Source organism: Saccoglossus kowalevskii, chromosome 8 (assembly GCF_978046115.1).
Source record: "Saccoglossus kowalevskii chromosome 8, keSacKowa6.1, whole genome shotgun sequence".
Classification (NCBI taxonomy): domain Eukaryota; kingdom Metazoa; phylum Hemichordata; class Enteropneusta; family Harrimaniidae; genus Saccoglossus; species Saccoglossus kowalevskii.
Window position 1 is genome coordinate 29,761,007 of NC_140648.1, and position 16,078 is coordinate 29,777,084.

The 16,078-nt window shown below is 34.2% G+C and overlaps 1 protein-coding gene across 1 annotated transcript in view; it reads right to left on the minus strand.

Annotated features, from left to right (window-relative positions):
- LOC102808281 (katanin-interacting protein-like) overlaps window positions 1–16,078 on the minus strand; it is a 58,672-nt gene that overhangs the window by 37,950 nt on the left and 4,644 nt on the right. The window contains exons 5-16 of the mRNA XM_085502468.1: window positions 15,545–15,666; window positions 15,361–15,415; window positions 14,711–14,877; window positions 14,385–14,447; window positions 13,223–13,361; window positions 12,358–12,388; window positions 11,751–11,815; window positions 11,234–11,397; window positions 10,486–10,574; window positions 7,766–7,847; window positions 1,759–1,947; window positions 1,063–1,194 (exon numbers count right to left, since the gene is read on the minus strand). Coding sequence (XP_085358594.1) covers window positions 1,063–1,194; window positions 1,759–1,947; window positions 7,766–7,847; window positions 10,486–10,574; window positions 11,234–11,397; window positions 11,751–11,815; window positions 12,358–12,388; window positions 13,223–13,361; window positions 14,385–14,447; window positions 14,711–14,877; window positions 15,361–15,415; window positions 15,545–15,666 — 1,298 coding nt within the window. The remainder of the gene's footprint in view (window positions 1–1,062; window positions 1,195–1,758; window positions 1,948–7,765; window positions 7,848–10,485; window positions 10,575–11,233; window positions 11,398–11,750; window positions 11,816–12,357; window positions 12,389–13,222; window positions 13,362–14,384; window positions 14,448–14,710; window positions 14,878–15,360; window positions 15,416–15,544; window positions 15,667–16,078) is intronic.

A 16,078-nucleotide genomic window follows, 5' to 3' on the forward strand; every position in this document is an offset into this window, starting at 1 on the left:
AATAATACTACATGTACTGTGTTAATCTCAATGACCCTTATTGAATCAAAGTTGGCTGAGATCCCAAACTTGTTGACATAATAGTCAAGTTTGAAAGAAAATAAATAAAAACTGTTGCTATTGTAACCACAAGAAAAAGTTTTCCGATGAAGTCAACAACTACAACAAAGACAGACATTTTCCCCTCATACACATTGACCTTCATCTACAATGATACAGACAAGGTAATAAGCAATTTGACAATAATAACAAGTATATTTGCAAGTATGATGACAAAACAAAGGCTTAGGTCACAGTTTGTCACATAGCGCACATTTAAAAATTCATGTACCGATATACCGATAAATAAACATATACATACACAACTGTATGTTGTATACATCGCATGGGATCTATATCAAACACAGTGTAGCAAAACGACTGTGGAGCTTGTTCTACAACAATAAACAAGATGATTCACAGATATATTCTGAATTGTGCGGCTCCAATATTTGGACCTATTTGCTATACAGCAACAATTTTTCAACAAGTCAAGAGCACCATCACCAAATCATACTAAGTCAGTTTAGAGTACCTTGTTATTTTTCCCTTTACATATGTGTACACTAAAAGCTCATTACGCTGTTTCACAAACTGTTAATGGTTGATTGTTATTTCTTGTTACTGTGTAACCCTCATATGGCTGCACATCATAAAATCACAGTGAATGCGAAGATATTTACAAGATTGTGCCTGATTGGCTACCCAACCCTCACACCAAACATTTGGACCAATCAGAGAGCAGATTGTTCGTTGACAGTTTTTTTTTCAATGCATCAAATTCTTACTTATATGTGCTTTGATTCAACTAAAAAAAACACATCATAAAATTGGAATTGTATAAATCGACTGTCACAAATTTGGATATAAATACCAGAATCAGTACTAAACTAATAGCCGGGCAACTGCAACAAAAAATCGATTACTATTATCTACCCCCAACCCCAAAATAATATTATGTTCACAAGAATATAATATCCACAGCTACAAATATACAACTAAAAACAACATGGCAATACTTACTGAAATATTTTTATTATAATTCCATATATTAATTCTGGCAATAGTATTTTTCTCACATGGCAGTTCAAAAATTAGTTTGACTGGTTGGTTGTTTGGTAAACTACAACTCCACATATGCCGTTCTTTAACAGTCTACAAATACAAAACATAATCACTATTACCACAAGATATTTCAAACTTGATGAAACAAATCTGGTGAGAATAAATGCATATGATTTTATCTGTAGGAGTGTAGGACTTCATTGTGTCCTGTATAAATGTGTCAATGGTCTGTATGACAATACTAACATTAATTAATCAGTTTTATACATTCATGGAGACACATTAGTATGTATGAATAAATAATTTCCAACCACAAGATGCATGGGAATATTGAATAAATCATGGCAGTCTGGCAGTGTTAATATTTATAGGACAATGAATCATCTTAAGTCAAATGAGTGACAATTTATATATTCATATTTCTACTACCTGTCTTGTTTTATGCTCTACTATAGTACTTTTATAGAGCATGTTAAAGAGCCTTGAACCCATAGGACTTCGCATTTCTAAAAAAATAATTTTCTTGGTTGTAGAGGCGCAGGTATAAGTGAATATACCATACTTTTGTGTAAAGTGTAATCTATTATATATTGCGGATCTAAACAAATGGTATGGTATCATAAGTTTGCATAAATTATCATTAGATTTGTATACCTTTGTTTTTCCATTCACCAGATTGGCTGTATCCCCTTTCTCTTCTTTGCCATTAATAACTCTGATTACATTACTATCTACAGCTATCCTTTTGTTGTCCTTGTCAAAGAATTGAATCTCAGTCAAGCCAATTCTGCGTGTATGACCCCAGTTATTTAATAGTTCTAATGTTATTTTACTTCTTTTGATCTGTGGATGACAAATATTGACAATGGATGGTATGAGAAAATGAACAATATGAATAGTATCAAAGCAATCGGACTTACAGTTTTTAACAAGAAGTCGAAAATATCACTTTTTACCAAAAATGACAAAAATATTCACCAAAATTAGAGAATTAAAGATATCATTACAAAATGAACAAATCTGAGAGAGGTCCACATGTAGTACCTATATATGTAATATCAAAGCAATCGGACTTAGTTTTCAACAAGAAGTATCACTTTTTACCAAAAATGACAAAAATATTCACCAAAATTAGAGAACTGAAGATATCATCACAAAATGAACAAATCTGTGAAAGGTCTACATGTAGTATCTATATATGTAATATCAAAGCAATTGATCTATTGGTTTTTAACAAGAAGTCGAAAATATCACTTTTTACCAAAAATTACAAAAATATTCACCAAAATTAGAGAATTGAAGATATCATCACAAAATGAACAAATCTGAGAGAGGTCCACATGTAGTACCTATATATGTAATATCAAAGCAATCGGACTTGCGGTTTTTAACAAGAAGTCGAAAATATCACTTTTTACCAAAAATGACAAAAATATTCACCAAAATTAGAGAATTGAAGATATCATCACAAAATGAACAAATCTGAGAGAGGTCCACATGTAGTACCTATACATGTAATATCAAAGCAATCGGACTTGCGGTTTTTAACAAGAAGTCGAAAATATCACTTTTTACCAAAAATGACAAAAATATTCACCAAAAATAGAGAATTGAAGATATCATCACGAAATGATCAAATCTGAGAGAGGTCCACATGTAGTACCTATATATGTAGTATCAAAGCAATTGGACATGCGGTTTTTAACAAGAAGTCGAAAATATCACTTTTTACCAAAAATGACAAAAATATTCACCAAAATTAGAGAATTAAAGATATCATTACAAAATGAACAAATCTGAGAGAGGTCCACATGTAGTACCTATATATGTAATATCAAAGCAATCGGACTTAGTTTTCAACAAGAAGTATCACTTTTTACCAAAAATGACAAAAATATTCACCAAAATTAGAGAACTGAAGATATCATCACAAAATGAACAAATCTGTGAAAGGTCTACATGTAGTATCTATATATGTAATATCAAAGCAATTGATCTATTGGTTTTTAACAAGAAGTCGAAAATATCACTTTTTACCAAAAATTACAAAAATATTCACCAAAATTAGAGAATTGAAGATATCATCACAAAATGAACAAATCTGAGAGAGGTCCACATGTAGTACCTATATATGTAATATCAAAGCAATCGGACTTGCGGTTTTTAACAAGAAGTCGAAAATATCACTTTTTACCAAAAATGACAAAAATATTCACCAAAATTAGAGAATTGAAGATATCATCACAAAATGAACAAATCTGAGAGAGGTCCACATGTAGTACCTATACATGTAATATCAAAGCAATCGGACTTGCGGTTTTTAACAAGAAGTCGAAAATATCACTTTTTACCAAAAATGACAAAAATATTCACCAAAAATAGAGAATTGAAGATATCATCACGAAATGATCAAATCTGAGAGAGGTCCACATGTAGTACCTATATATGTAGTATCAAAGCAATTGGACATGCGGTTTTTAACAAGAAGTCGAAAATATCACTTTTTACCAAAAATGACAAAAATATTCACCAAAATTAGAGAATTAAAGATATCATTACAAAATGAACAAATCTGAGAGAGGTCCACATGTAGTACCTATATATGTAATATCAAAGCATTTGCACTTGCGGTTTTTAACAAGAAGTCGAAAATATCACTTTTTACCAAAAATGAGAATTGAGAATTGAGAATAGAGAATTGAAGATATCAACATGAAATGAACAAACCTAAGAGAGGTCTACCCAAGGTACATATACACCAAGTATCAAAGCATTCAGGCTTGTAGTTTTCAAGAAGAAGTCGAAAAAGTAAAACATTGACACGGACGACGACGGACAATCACTCATATGATAAGCTCCGCTCGACAAAGTCGACAGCAGAGCTAAAAATCTTATTGTACTTTAAAATCTGTATAAGAAACGACAGCTTCTATTAAAATGGTAAAATGCAACAGAGGGGATGCAGTTTCTATTATAGCATCTACACATATGAGAAATGGTAATTTATGGTGCTTAATTTTTCAAAAAAAAAAACGACTTGGGCTTCTACGAGGGATGAGGTTTCATTACATTTTGTATACAGTACCTTGTCTATATTCAAACTTTGAACCTGATCTGTCAAGGCATGTCAAGACACAACCCGGTGGGACTAACAGATGAATACATGACCAACGTTATTGTCATCTTGGGTTGCTACATTACTGTAACATACCCATGTTAGATTAGGGACAAAGTCACAGATTAAATGACAATCTAAGAAGAATTCCTTGCAAAGTAGTGGCAAAGTAGTGGCAAAGTAGTGGCAAAGTAGTGGCAAAGTAGTGGCAAAGTACTGCAAAGTAGTTGCAAAGTAGTGGCAAAATACTGCAAAGTAGTTGCAAAGTACATGTACTGCAAAGTACTGCAAAGTAGTGGCAAAGTATTGCAAAGTAGTGGCAAAGTGCTGCAAAGTAGTGGGAAAGTACTACAAAGAACTGCAAAGTAGTGGCAAAGTACTGTAAAGTACTGCAAAGTATTACAAAGTAGTGGCAAAGTGCTGCAAAGTAGTGGGAAAGTACTACAAAGAACTGCGAAGTAGTGGCAAAATACTGTAAAGTAGTGGCAAAGTACTGCAAAGTAGTGGCAAAGTAGTGGTAAAGTGCTGCAAAGTAGTGGCAAAGTGCTACAAAGTAGTGGCAAAGTGCTACAAAGTAGTGGCAAAGTACTACATAGAACTGCAAAGTAAGGGCAAAATACTACATAGAACTGCAAAGTAAGGGCAAAGTACTGCAAAGTAGTGGCAAAGTAGTGGCAAAGTAGTGGCAAAGTAGTGGCAAAGTACTGCAAAGTAGTGGCAAGGTAGTGGCAAGGTAGTGGCAAGGTAGTGGCAAAGTACTGGCAAAGTACTGGCAAAGTACTGGCAAAGTAGTGGCAAAATAGTGGCAAAGTACTGCAAAGTAGTGGCAAAGTACTGCAAAGTAGTGGCAAAGTAGTGGCAAAGTAGTGGCAAAGTAGTGGCAAAGTAGTGGCAAAGTACTGCAAAGTAGTGGCACAGTACTGCAAAGTAGTGGCAAAGTGCTGCAAAGTAGTGGCAAAGTACTGTAAAGTAGTGGCAAAGTACTGCAAAGTAGTGGAAAAGTACTGCAAAGTAGTGGCAAAGTGCTGCAAAATAGTGGCAAAGTACTGCAAAGTAGTGGCAAAGTACTGCAAAGTAGTGGCAAAGTGCTGCAAAATAGTGGCAAAGTACTGCAAAGTAGTGGCAAAGTACTGCAAAGTAGTGGCAAAGTACTGCAAAGTAGTGGCAAAGTACTGCAAAGTAGTGGCAAAGTACTGCAAAGTAGTGGCAAAGTACTGCAAAATAGTGGCAAAGTACTGCAAAGTAGTGGCAAAGTACTGCAAAGTAGTGGCAAAGTACTGCAAAGTAGTGGCAAAGTACTGCAAAGTAGTGGCAAAGTAGTGGCAAAGTAGTGGCAAAGTACTGCAAAGTACTGCAAAGTAGTTGCAAAGTAGTGGCAAAGTACTGCAAAGTAGTGGCAAAGTACTGCAAAATAGTGGCAAAGTACTGCAAAATAGTGGCAAGGTACTGCAAAGTAGTGGCAAAGTACTGCAAAGTAGTGGCAAAGTACTACAAAGAACTGCAAAGTAGTGGCAAAGTACTGCAAAGTAGTGGCAAAGTAGTAGCAAAGTCCTGCAAAGTAGTGGCAAAGTACTGCAAAGTAGTGGCAAAGTATTGCAAAGTAGTGGCAAAGTACTGCAAAGTAGTGGCAAAGTACTGCAAAGTAGTGGCAAAGTACTGATAAGTAGTGGCAAAGTACTGCAAAGTAGTGGCAAAATAGTAGCAAAGTAGTGGCAAAATAGTAGCAAAGTAGTGGCAAAATAGTAGCAAAGTAGTGGCAAAATAGTAGCAAAGCAGTGGCAAAATACTGCAAAGTAGTGGCAAAGTACTGCAAAGTAGTGGCAAAGTACTGCAAAGTAGTGGCAAAGTAGTGGCAAAGTAGTGGCAAAGTAGTGGCAAAGTAGTGGCAAAGTACTGCAAAGTATCGCAAAGTAGTTGCAAAGTAGTGGCAAAGTACTGCAAAGTAGTGGCAAAGTACTGCAAAATAGTGGCAAGGTACTGCAAAGTAGTGGCAAAGTACTACAAAGAACTGCAAAGTAGTGGCAAAGTACTGCAAAGTAGTGGCAAAGTAGTAGCAAAGTCCTGCAAAGTAGTGGCAAAGTACTGCAAAGTAGTGGCAAAGTATTGCAAAGTAGTGGCAAAGTACTGCAAAGTAGTGGCAAAGTACTGATAAGTAGTGGCAAAGTACTGCAAAGTAGTGGCAAAATAGTAGCAAAGTAGTGGCAAAATAGTAGCAAAGTAGTGGCAAAATAGTAGCAAAGTAGTGGCAAAATAGTAGCAAAGCAGTGGCAAAATACTGCAAAGTAGTGGCAAAGTACTGCAAAGTAGTGGCAAAGTACTGCAAAGTAGTGGCAAAGCACTGCAAAGTAGTGGCAAAGCACTGCAAAGTAGTGGTAAAGTAGTGGCAAAGTACTGCAAAGTAGTGGCAAAGTAGTGGTAAAGTACTGCAAAGTAGTGGCAAAATAGTAGCAAAGTAGTGGCAAAATAGTAGCAAAGTAGTGACAAAGTACTACAAAGTAGTGGCAATGTAGTGACAAAGCACTGTAAAGTAGTGGCAAAGTACTGCAAAGTAGTGGCAAAGTGCTGCAAAGTAGTGGCAAAGTACTGCAACGTACTGCAAAGTAGTGGCAAAGTACTACAAAGAACTGCAAAGTAGTGACAAAGTAGTGGCAAACTAGTGGCAAAGTACTGCAAAGTAGTGGCAAATAGCTGCAAAGTAGTGGCAAAGTACTACAAAGAACTGCAAAGTAGTGGCAAAGTACTGCAAAGTAGTGGCAAAGTGCTGCAAAGTAGTGGCAAAGTACCGCAAAGTAGTGGCAAAGTAGTGGCAAAGTAGTGGCAAAGTACTGCAAAGTAGTGGCAAAGTAGTGGCAAAGTACTGCAAAGTAGTGGCAAAGCACTGCAAAGTAGTGGCAAAGTAGTGGCAAAGTACTGCAAAGTAGTGGCAAAGTGCTGCAAAGTACTGCAAAGTAGTGGCAAAGTACTGCAAAGTAGTGGCAAAGTGCTGCAAAGTAGTGGCAAAGTACCGCAAAGTAGTGGCAAAGTAGTGGCAAAGTAGTGGCAAAGTACTGCAAAGTAGTGGCAAAGTAGTGGCAAAGTAGTGGCAAAGTAGTGGCAAAGTACTGCAAAGTAGTGGCAAAGTAGTGGCAAAGTACTGCAAAGTAGTGGCAAAGCACTGCAAAGTAGTGGCAAAGTAGTGGCAAAGTACTGCAAAGTAGTGGCAAAGTGCTGCAAAGTACTGCAAAGTAGTGGCAAAGTACTGCAAAGTAGTGGCAAAGTGCTGCAAAGTAGTGGCAAAGTACCGCAAAGTAGTGGCAAAGTAGTGGCAAAGTAGTGGCAAAGTACTGCAAAGTAGTGGCAAAGTAGTGGCAAAGTAGTGGCAAAGTAGTGGCGAAGTACTGATTTCACTTCGACATAATTTTTTCCAGTCACTTTGGCTATTGTTGGAGGGTTTCAGGAGGCGACATGTTGGGGAAAGCCTTGCATGAGTAGAGTACACTAGAAATGTATTCAAACTGATTTGTTTGCAGGGACAGTCAAGTAGTACCTGAATTGATTGACACTTACCGTATGTTGGGGTGATAACTTAGAATCAGTATTGGCGGAGTCTTCTATTGCATGTAAAGTTTCTACCAGCTTATGCTGTGATCTGAAAGATTGGGCATAACAGTGATTAAGTTAGCGCATATCAAACAAATCATTGAAACTGACACAGTCCCCGTAAAATTTTTGAAAGTTATCTTTGTACTTGTTATGTTAAAGCAGAGTTGTCACGAGTGTGTCCTTGAATCTTGAGTTTCAAGTGGCGTATACAACAGATAGTTTATTTACATCAAAACACGTGTTTTGTGTAGTAGTGTAGTAGTAATATGGCCAAAAATAAAAACAGCCGTTATACGGCCATCCTTGACCAGATTTTGAAACAAATTGTCATGGACATGCATCCTAACATGTATAAAGTACATGTATGTGCCAAATTTGAATGAAAACTGACAGAGCACGTCCAAGATACCGCAAGATGTTTGCCAGTAGACCATCTTTGATCCAATTGCGAAATAAATCGTCATGGACATGTATCCTAACATGTATAATCTATGTACCATGTTTGAATGACAACTGACAAAGCATGTCCAAAATACAACATTTTCAAAAAACAAGATGGCTGCCAGTCGGCCATTTTGAATTGAATCGCTAAACCACTGCATGTGCATTTGTCCTACATAAGGTACTAGGCACATGCAAAGAATGAACAGAATCAGTCAACAGGATTCTGAAATATGACTCTGGACGGACTGACGCACGGATGGACGGACACACGGATGAACGGACTCAGGAACTCACGAACGGTCGGGGACATGTATTCTAACATGTATGATCTATGTACTAAATTTGAATGAAAACTGACAAAGCATGTCCCACATAAAGTACTAGACACATGCAAAGAATGAACGGAATCGGCCCAAAAGATTCTGACGGATGCACAGACGCACAGACAGACGCACGGAGACCGAATTATAAGTCCCCGTTTTCGGACTTCGTCCGAACAGGGACTAATTATGGGAATATTTTACTACGTTATCATGTGTATATAGCTAAGTATATGCTAAGGCAGTACATGATCATGGGGTTTCTCATGACAACCTTATTAATGTAGAATCATTTATTTTCCTGATATTTAATATTACTTTTTTGAGCAATTTCGCTGGGTTTTATGTTCATAAACTCAGCTAAAAAAAAAAATGAGTTCTATTGTTATTCAAGTTCACATAGATTTAATTTTAGTGAATTTCACTTACTGTAAAATACTTTATTTTAGCTGGAATTATTTTTCACTGAAATAACTTTTTGGGTGTTGTATGGAATTTATTTCACAGATTTTTGACAAGTTTAATGTAAAATACAGGAAAAAAAGGTGTATTCGCAAAAATAGCCAAAATTAATTCCAAGCTAAAATTAAGTATACTACAGTATCAACGAAATTTATAGTATTGTATATTTGTAGTCATAATTTAGATGGAGACACAGTTTGTGCCTAAAATGCCAATGATGATGATGAGCCTGTGCAATCATTTTAATTCAGTGACAAGATTCCATTTTTGTGTTGTTACATTGTTACTGTATCCAAAATAAACAAATGGGAGTATTCCACTATGTTCATAAATGAGATGTACATTTCCCAAATAAGGACACATTCAAATAATACTTTTTGAACCTGTCTAAATTCTATTATTTTACCTGAACACAACACATGAAATATGGATTCACACTCTGGTAGTGTCCAAATATTTCAAATTATTGCTGTAATATGTCTTCTACAATTTATATGAGTGCAAAAATTGTTCCAAGCAGCCTGTCGGCTAAGATAGCTCCGCTGTTAGCAATGCACATTTCAATTAAAGAACTGAAGATATCATTAGAAAATGAACAATATGTATAGTATCAAAGCAATGGGACTTGAATTCAAAAATATCATTTTTCACCATAATGATTGTGGTTTTTAACAAAAAGTTGAATATATCACTTTTTACCAAAAATTACAAAAATATTCACCAAAATTAGAAAATTAAAGATATCATTACAAAATAAACAAATCTGAGAGAGGTCCACATGTAGTACCTATATAAGTGATATCAAAGCAATTGGACTTGCGGTTTTTAACAAGAAGTTGAAAATATTACTTTTTACCAAAAATGACAAAAATATTCACCAAAATTTAAGAATTGAAGATATAATCATGAAATGAACAAATCTGAGAGAGGTCTACCCAAGGTACATATACACCAAGTAGCAAAGCATTCAGGCTTGTAGTTTTCAAGAAGAAGTCGAAAAAGTAAAACATTGACACGAACGACGACGGACAATCACTCGTATGATAAGCTCCGCACAACAAAGTTGACAGTGGAGCTAAAAAAGTAACCGTGACCAAATGGTCATAATTTCTGATTGGGTACAGGGTTTAATACATCAGCAGCTAATGCTGTTTTTCCCTATATATTTTGTCTATCCATGGAAGCCTTCAACAGGCAATGTGTTAATATGTGGAAAAAATTACGCAAAGTTGACTTTAAAAGTTAGATTAACTTGTGATCTACTACGAATTTCCCAAAAATAGTCAATTAAAGTAAGACATTTCTGTGTCATGGATGAAGGTTTGACTTAATGAGATTTAAACACATGAAAACCAAATACTGACCCACCTGTTCTGCTGTTCATTCACTCAGGGCTGATTTTTGAAAACATAGACCATGGTTGAAAGTATGTAGTTTTAGATTAACAAGATTACTTACTTGCTGTCTAACTCGGATACTTTTTTAACGATGTCTTCTAATCTATCATCAGTAAGCGTAGAGTTTAATGATTCTGTACTTTTATCAACCTGCACAGATTATTATGAAAGAAAAATAAATGTCAGTACCATGTATTTTGTGAAGTCAGATCACAATAAGTACAATATTGAAGTTGTATGTATTAAACAATATATTATACATAGTGTAATCTATTGGGTTTTGCTGCATGAAACCAGCACACCAATCCATTTGTTTTAGTTATGAAAGACTTTTTTCTTGAGATGAATATTTAGTTTTTTTGAGATGCGCCAATAAAATGTCCATTAGTTTTGAAAGTCATGTTTTTTTTATTTGATCTGGATGTAATCTGTGTCGACTATTTGGCAGCTGCAATCTTTGATTTCACTTTAAAACAGTACTAGGCCCATCTTTTAGCAGGTGTGCAACAGGTCACTGTTATTGACCTGGGCTATAGCAAACTGACAATCATTAGGCTTGTATATGAAAATATTAACATTGTTAATAACACTATAACATTATCATTGTCGCTAAAGGCGTATTTGTAATGGTGGTCCATAGTCACATGACAAACATCAGTGATCTTACTGAAAATGAAATGAAAATTATGCAAACTGTGCACCAAAACAAATGCATACTTGCTTCATAATTATCACAGAATACAACATTTTAATATAATATTTATCGTATCACAATATCATTGTACACAGTGAAGTGATATGGGACTTACACTGGTTTCGGGAATGGACGGAATTTGTTTATGTAATTTTTTTAAGCCTTCATTTTCGGCTCTAATGGCAGCTATAACAGCATCAGCTTTCAGTGAATTATCAACATCCAAAGACAGCCTATTCGTTTTATTCTGTGATCTCAGGGACATGGCTTCATTATTGCCTGCAATCAAAAAGAAACTTATTGACAACAATAATTGAAAAAAAAAATGGTTGGCTTAGTCCTGGGCTTAGATCTCTCAAATGAATACAGACCTCTAAACACAACAAGGAGAAGAAATTTATCACACATATTTTGAAAAATATACAGGAGAGAAATATCCCAAAGTCAAACTGAGGTGACAAGACATTTTTATTTTGTTTACATCACTGTATGATAGGCAAATGTAAAAATAGTAGATACAGTCTTATACATATAAGCAAATTAACTGAACAGACACACATACAAACACATAACAAAGCCAGAATGCTTGTCATCACAATGTGAGTAGTATCTACAGTGGAATTCTAACTGACCTTTGAGTTTAGTTTTTGGTGGTTCACTTTGCAGCATAATGTAATCACTTTCTTCATATCTGGCTCTATAATAAGATGGTCAATCAGTAGAAAATATAATTATTAATAATCACAGAGAACTGACTTAAATACCTAGTTTAATATGAACATATGAACAGGGAACAAAACAGATCCACCTGTGCAGTATGGAATGTGTTCGTCATAAGCAGGTTATGGAATATAACCACAGAAATTCTGGAATTTCCATTAGCCAATTCAAGTCAGCTGCGATACAAAATATTACAAGCTATGCAGTTGTATACCTAGACTTTTGTTCAAACCTCATTTCATTTCCAGCTATTTGCGAGCTATCATAGTTAAGATATAAGTCATGCAACCATACATATTACCCTGGGTGAACTCACTTGGGGTCAGTATTACACCTTGGTGTAAGAAATTGGCACAAGCACAACTTATAAACTATGAAAGAATAAAAAATTCCATTTCATATAGATCTATCTAAATGAGTTGATATGCAAATAAGTAAAATTATACATGATAAAAAAAACAGATTTTGCATTAATTTTATGTCCATATATATTTTAAATACTTGATTCATAAATCTTACCTAGTTGTTGAATTTTGTTCATTTGTTTTCCCTAGAAGTGAAAAGATTTTTTTATTAAAGAAGAGTAAAGTCTACACATTAAAAAGAAGAGAAACTTTACACTCACATATGAAACAACGGCTCCAATATAATGTGCATGTATCAAATTAATTAACAGCAATTACTATCAACACATTAATTATTCACTGGCTTTTAATTTCGCTATTTTTGCTGATAAGTGGAATTTATTAGTTTATATATATATTAGTTTATTATATTCATGTAAATATGTGGAATAACAATAGAATTTATTGTTTCACTGTCAAATTCGTGAACTTAAAACCCAGTGAAAATGCTCAAAACATCAGAATAGTGAAATTAAATGAAGTGAAAATAAATGGTTTGAATATGAATTTAGACATTATCACTTTGAATGTTTTGAATACAACAAGTTTTCTCGCCAAAAATTTAGTACAACATTATGCGCAATTCTATGTATTTTTCTATAATATCAATGTTTATTTAGGACTACATGGGCATAATTCCCAATTACCCTATTATTACACCAAATTTCATGAAACACAAGGCTTGTTTTTGCACCTCAAATAGTGTTCCACATCTACTGTTCCCCTGACTTACATAACCATGGTAATTGGAGCAGAGAACATGATAATATGAGAGAATGAAACATAATTTGAGAGACAAACACAAGCTAGTGGCTCTCTCGCTCTCAGCAAGATCTCCACAGCCATTTGTGTCTAGGGTCCAGATACAGCACAGATACAGCACAGATACAGCACAGATACAGCACAGATACAGCACAGATACAGCACAACAAATCAATTACATAATCTGAGGAATGGTTTATTTGTTTCTGAAATCATACCTTTTGAACCCAACTCTAAAATAAATAGATCATCTGGAGCTAACATAGTACTACATTCTAAACTATCGGCTTGTAAATCTTCTTCTATATCTTCTTCTAAACTCTGTGTACATTCAGGTATTGCCTCACTTGCAGATTTCTGGAAATAATATCAATATATACCAACAATTAAAGCAGAAGTTAATTTGTTTAATTTTTGGCACCAAAATGGCTGCCAGTTGGTTAAATTTAACTGCAAACCAAAACATAATGTGCATGAATCTTTACATTTTCTTTTGCAGAAAGTAGAGATGAAATTTGTCTGAGAGCGCCTGAGAAATTGTGAGAATAAAATAAAATGGCTGCCAGTCATCCATTTTGAATCAAAAATAGAACTAATCGACATTGGCATGACTGAGAAAAAAAAAAAATTAAAAATTTCCTGTTTGAATGTTGTTTGGTCAAAAATGGCAAAAACAAATTAACATGCATATGAATAAAATTATGTTGAGTCATTGTATAACCACTGAACGAAATAGATCATGTCTGAGAAATGTATTTGGACAAATGGGACAGAAGCCAAAAATGAGCACCAGTTTTGGACTACTAAATGACATTCGCTTCAGTTAATTAATTAAAGCTGCACACCGAGATATTTCATGAAACCTAGCTATACAATACTGTATTTGCTCTATTAGTAGTGCATGTTCCTATTATGTAAATTACAGCTATGGTCAAAGTAAGTGATATTTTAATGATTCAGTAAACAACTAATGCGATCTTTGGTTTTATATATACACTTCTATTGAAGTTCTTCTAAAAGAACAAATATGGTAATGTGAAATTAAAACTTTCTCATCACATGTTGATCTGATTAAAATCTGAAGTATAGGCTCTAATTGCTTTTTTTATTTCCATATCTTATTTATTGTTACTTATTTTTTTATGTTTTTCATATATCATATAAACGATATATAAAAACTTATTAGTAAGAGGAAAGAAATAGTCAAAAATAACGATTAATAAAATATAGGAATAATAAAAAATGGAGTCTATACCTACATTGGATTTTCATTAGATTGGGTGTCACACATTGCAAAAAAACATACAAGAATTTATTTCATGCAACACATTAGCAAGCTGAATAACAAATATCGTAGTAATAATAATAGTAGTTTCTTACCGTTTTATACTTTGAAATGCTATCGCGAATTTGGCAGTTAAGCTCCAAGCTCTGACGTAATTTCTGTCATGAATAAAAAGTAAAAAATAATTACATTATGAAATGATATGAAGAATGTTCTGATAATGCCACAGAAATCCTCTGACAAGAGATTTTGAAATTTACTTACAGAAGTAAGAAAACAAATTTCAGAATTACCCACACTGATTTTAGTTCCAGACATTTTGCAGTGATCTTCTAATACAGATGTGCATGTAATTAGGATTGCTGAATGTCCCCATGTCTCCCTCTTTGCCAGCCTATTATCAATTATTGTTTTAACTTACTATAACATCATCAACACTCAACATAACATAGTTTTTGTCAGCCTGTTGCCCATCATCTTTATCAGTATCATAGAAATCATCGTCGTAATCAATTGAATCTATTCCATCATCCAAACTGTCAACCAAATCATCACCATCTTCAAAATCTTCCGAGTAATGATAAGAAACTGAAAATAACATAGTGAAATTAATGTGACCTTGCCCTTGCACAGCCACAGATTGTCAACTATAATTGTCAACTACATGAAAATATACATTATATAATCAGAAGTGTGTTTTTTTCTGTATGTTGTGGTGCTGATTTTGTTTCCCTGAAAAGAATTTTAGTTTTTAGAATACAAAAATGCATTAAAATCTGCTCTGAATGAGGCTTGAAAAAGTTGTGTTTGTAAAAAGTCTGTAAAAAATCACTGTCTCATGCATGACTTTTCATCGCTTAGCAAGTCATGACAGAGATTAATAATATACAACCAGAAAGAAAGAAAGACAGGACAAATTTACTTGAGCTATCATGGCCACAAAAATTGCTGGAAACATTAACTGCTGTACCTTGCATCCTGTAATTTAAATTATCGTCTAGGTAAATATACAACTTCATAGTTTATTAATAATTTTAATTTAATTCATTGTACAGACAATAACACACTTACCAGGTGCATGTAGTCTTCGTCTCTCTCCCCTGTCTGTCTTGATTTCAATGGAATGCTGTGAATCACAAATGAAAAACAGATCAATAAATGCAAGTAATCACTGACAGATACTTTTATTATGTACATGGGCCAGCCACGATTCAGCCAGCAATGCACAGAACTCTGTATATAATTTAAAACCTACCTGCTGCCAATTTTTTCTTCGAACTTTACTTGGTGCTGTTTTTGCTCGAAAATTGTCGATTGTACCATCATCTTCCAAATCAAATAAACTGCACCTATCAACAAAATTATTTCTTGGTACATCTGAAAAGAGTAAAGAATTGTCCCTGTGTTACACAATAATAAAGCAAATAGGCCAACATTATCCAGCAAAATATTACATTGCAACATACTGTATTTGGTATTAGTAACGCATGCACTTAATGTGTCAGAATGTATTATAATGATTCTGTATGAAATAAATGTAATTTTCAGTTTATGATCACTGCTATTACAGATGCGGTACTAGGTGTTTTCAGTGACAAGATACAGTGAATTTCACCCAAAAAAAATTATGTTGCAAATACTCCCCTTTCACTTTTTTTTCACATTCTGTATCTCAGTGACATGTATATATGTATCAAAAGTATGAACAAATTAAATCTAAATAGCCAAACATATTTACTGTATACTACTTTCATGACCTTTGAATCATTGAATATTATAAATTAGTTTG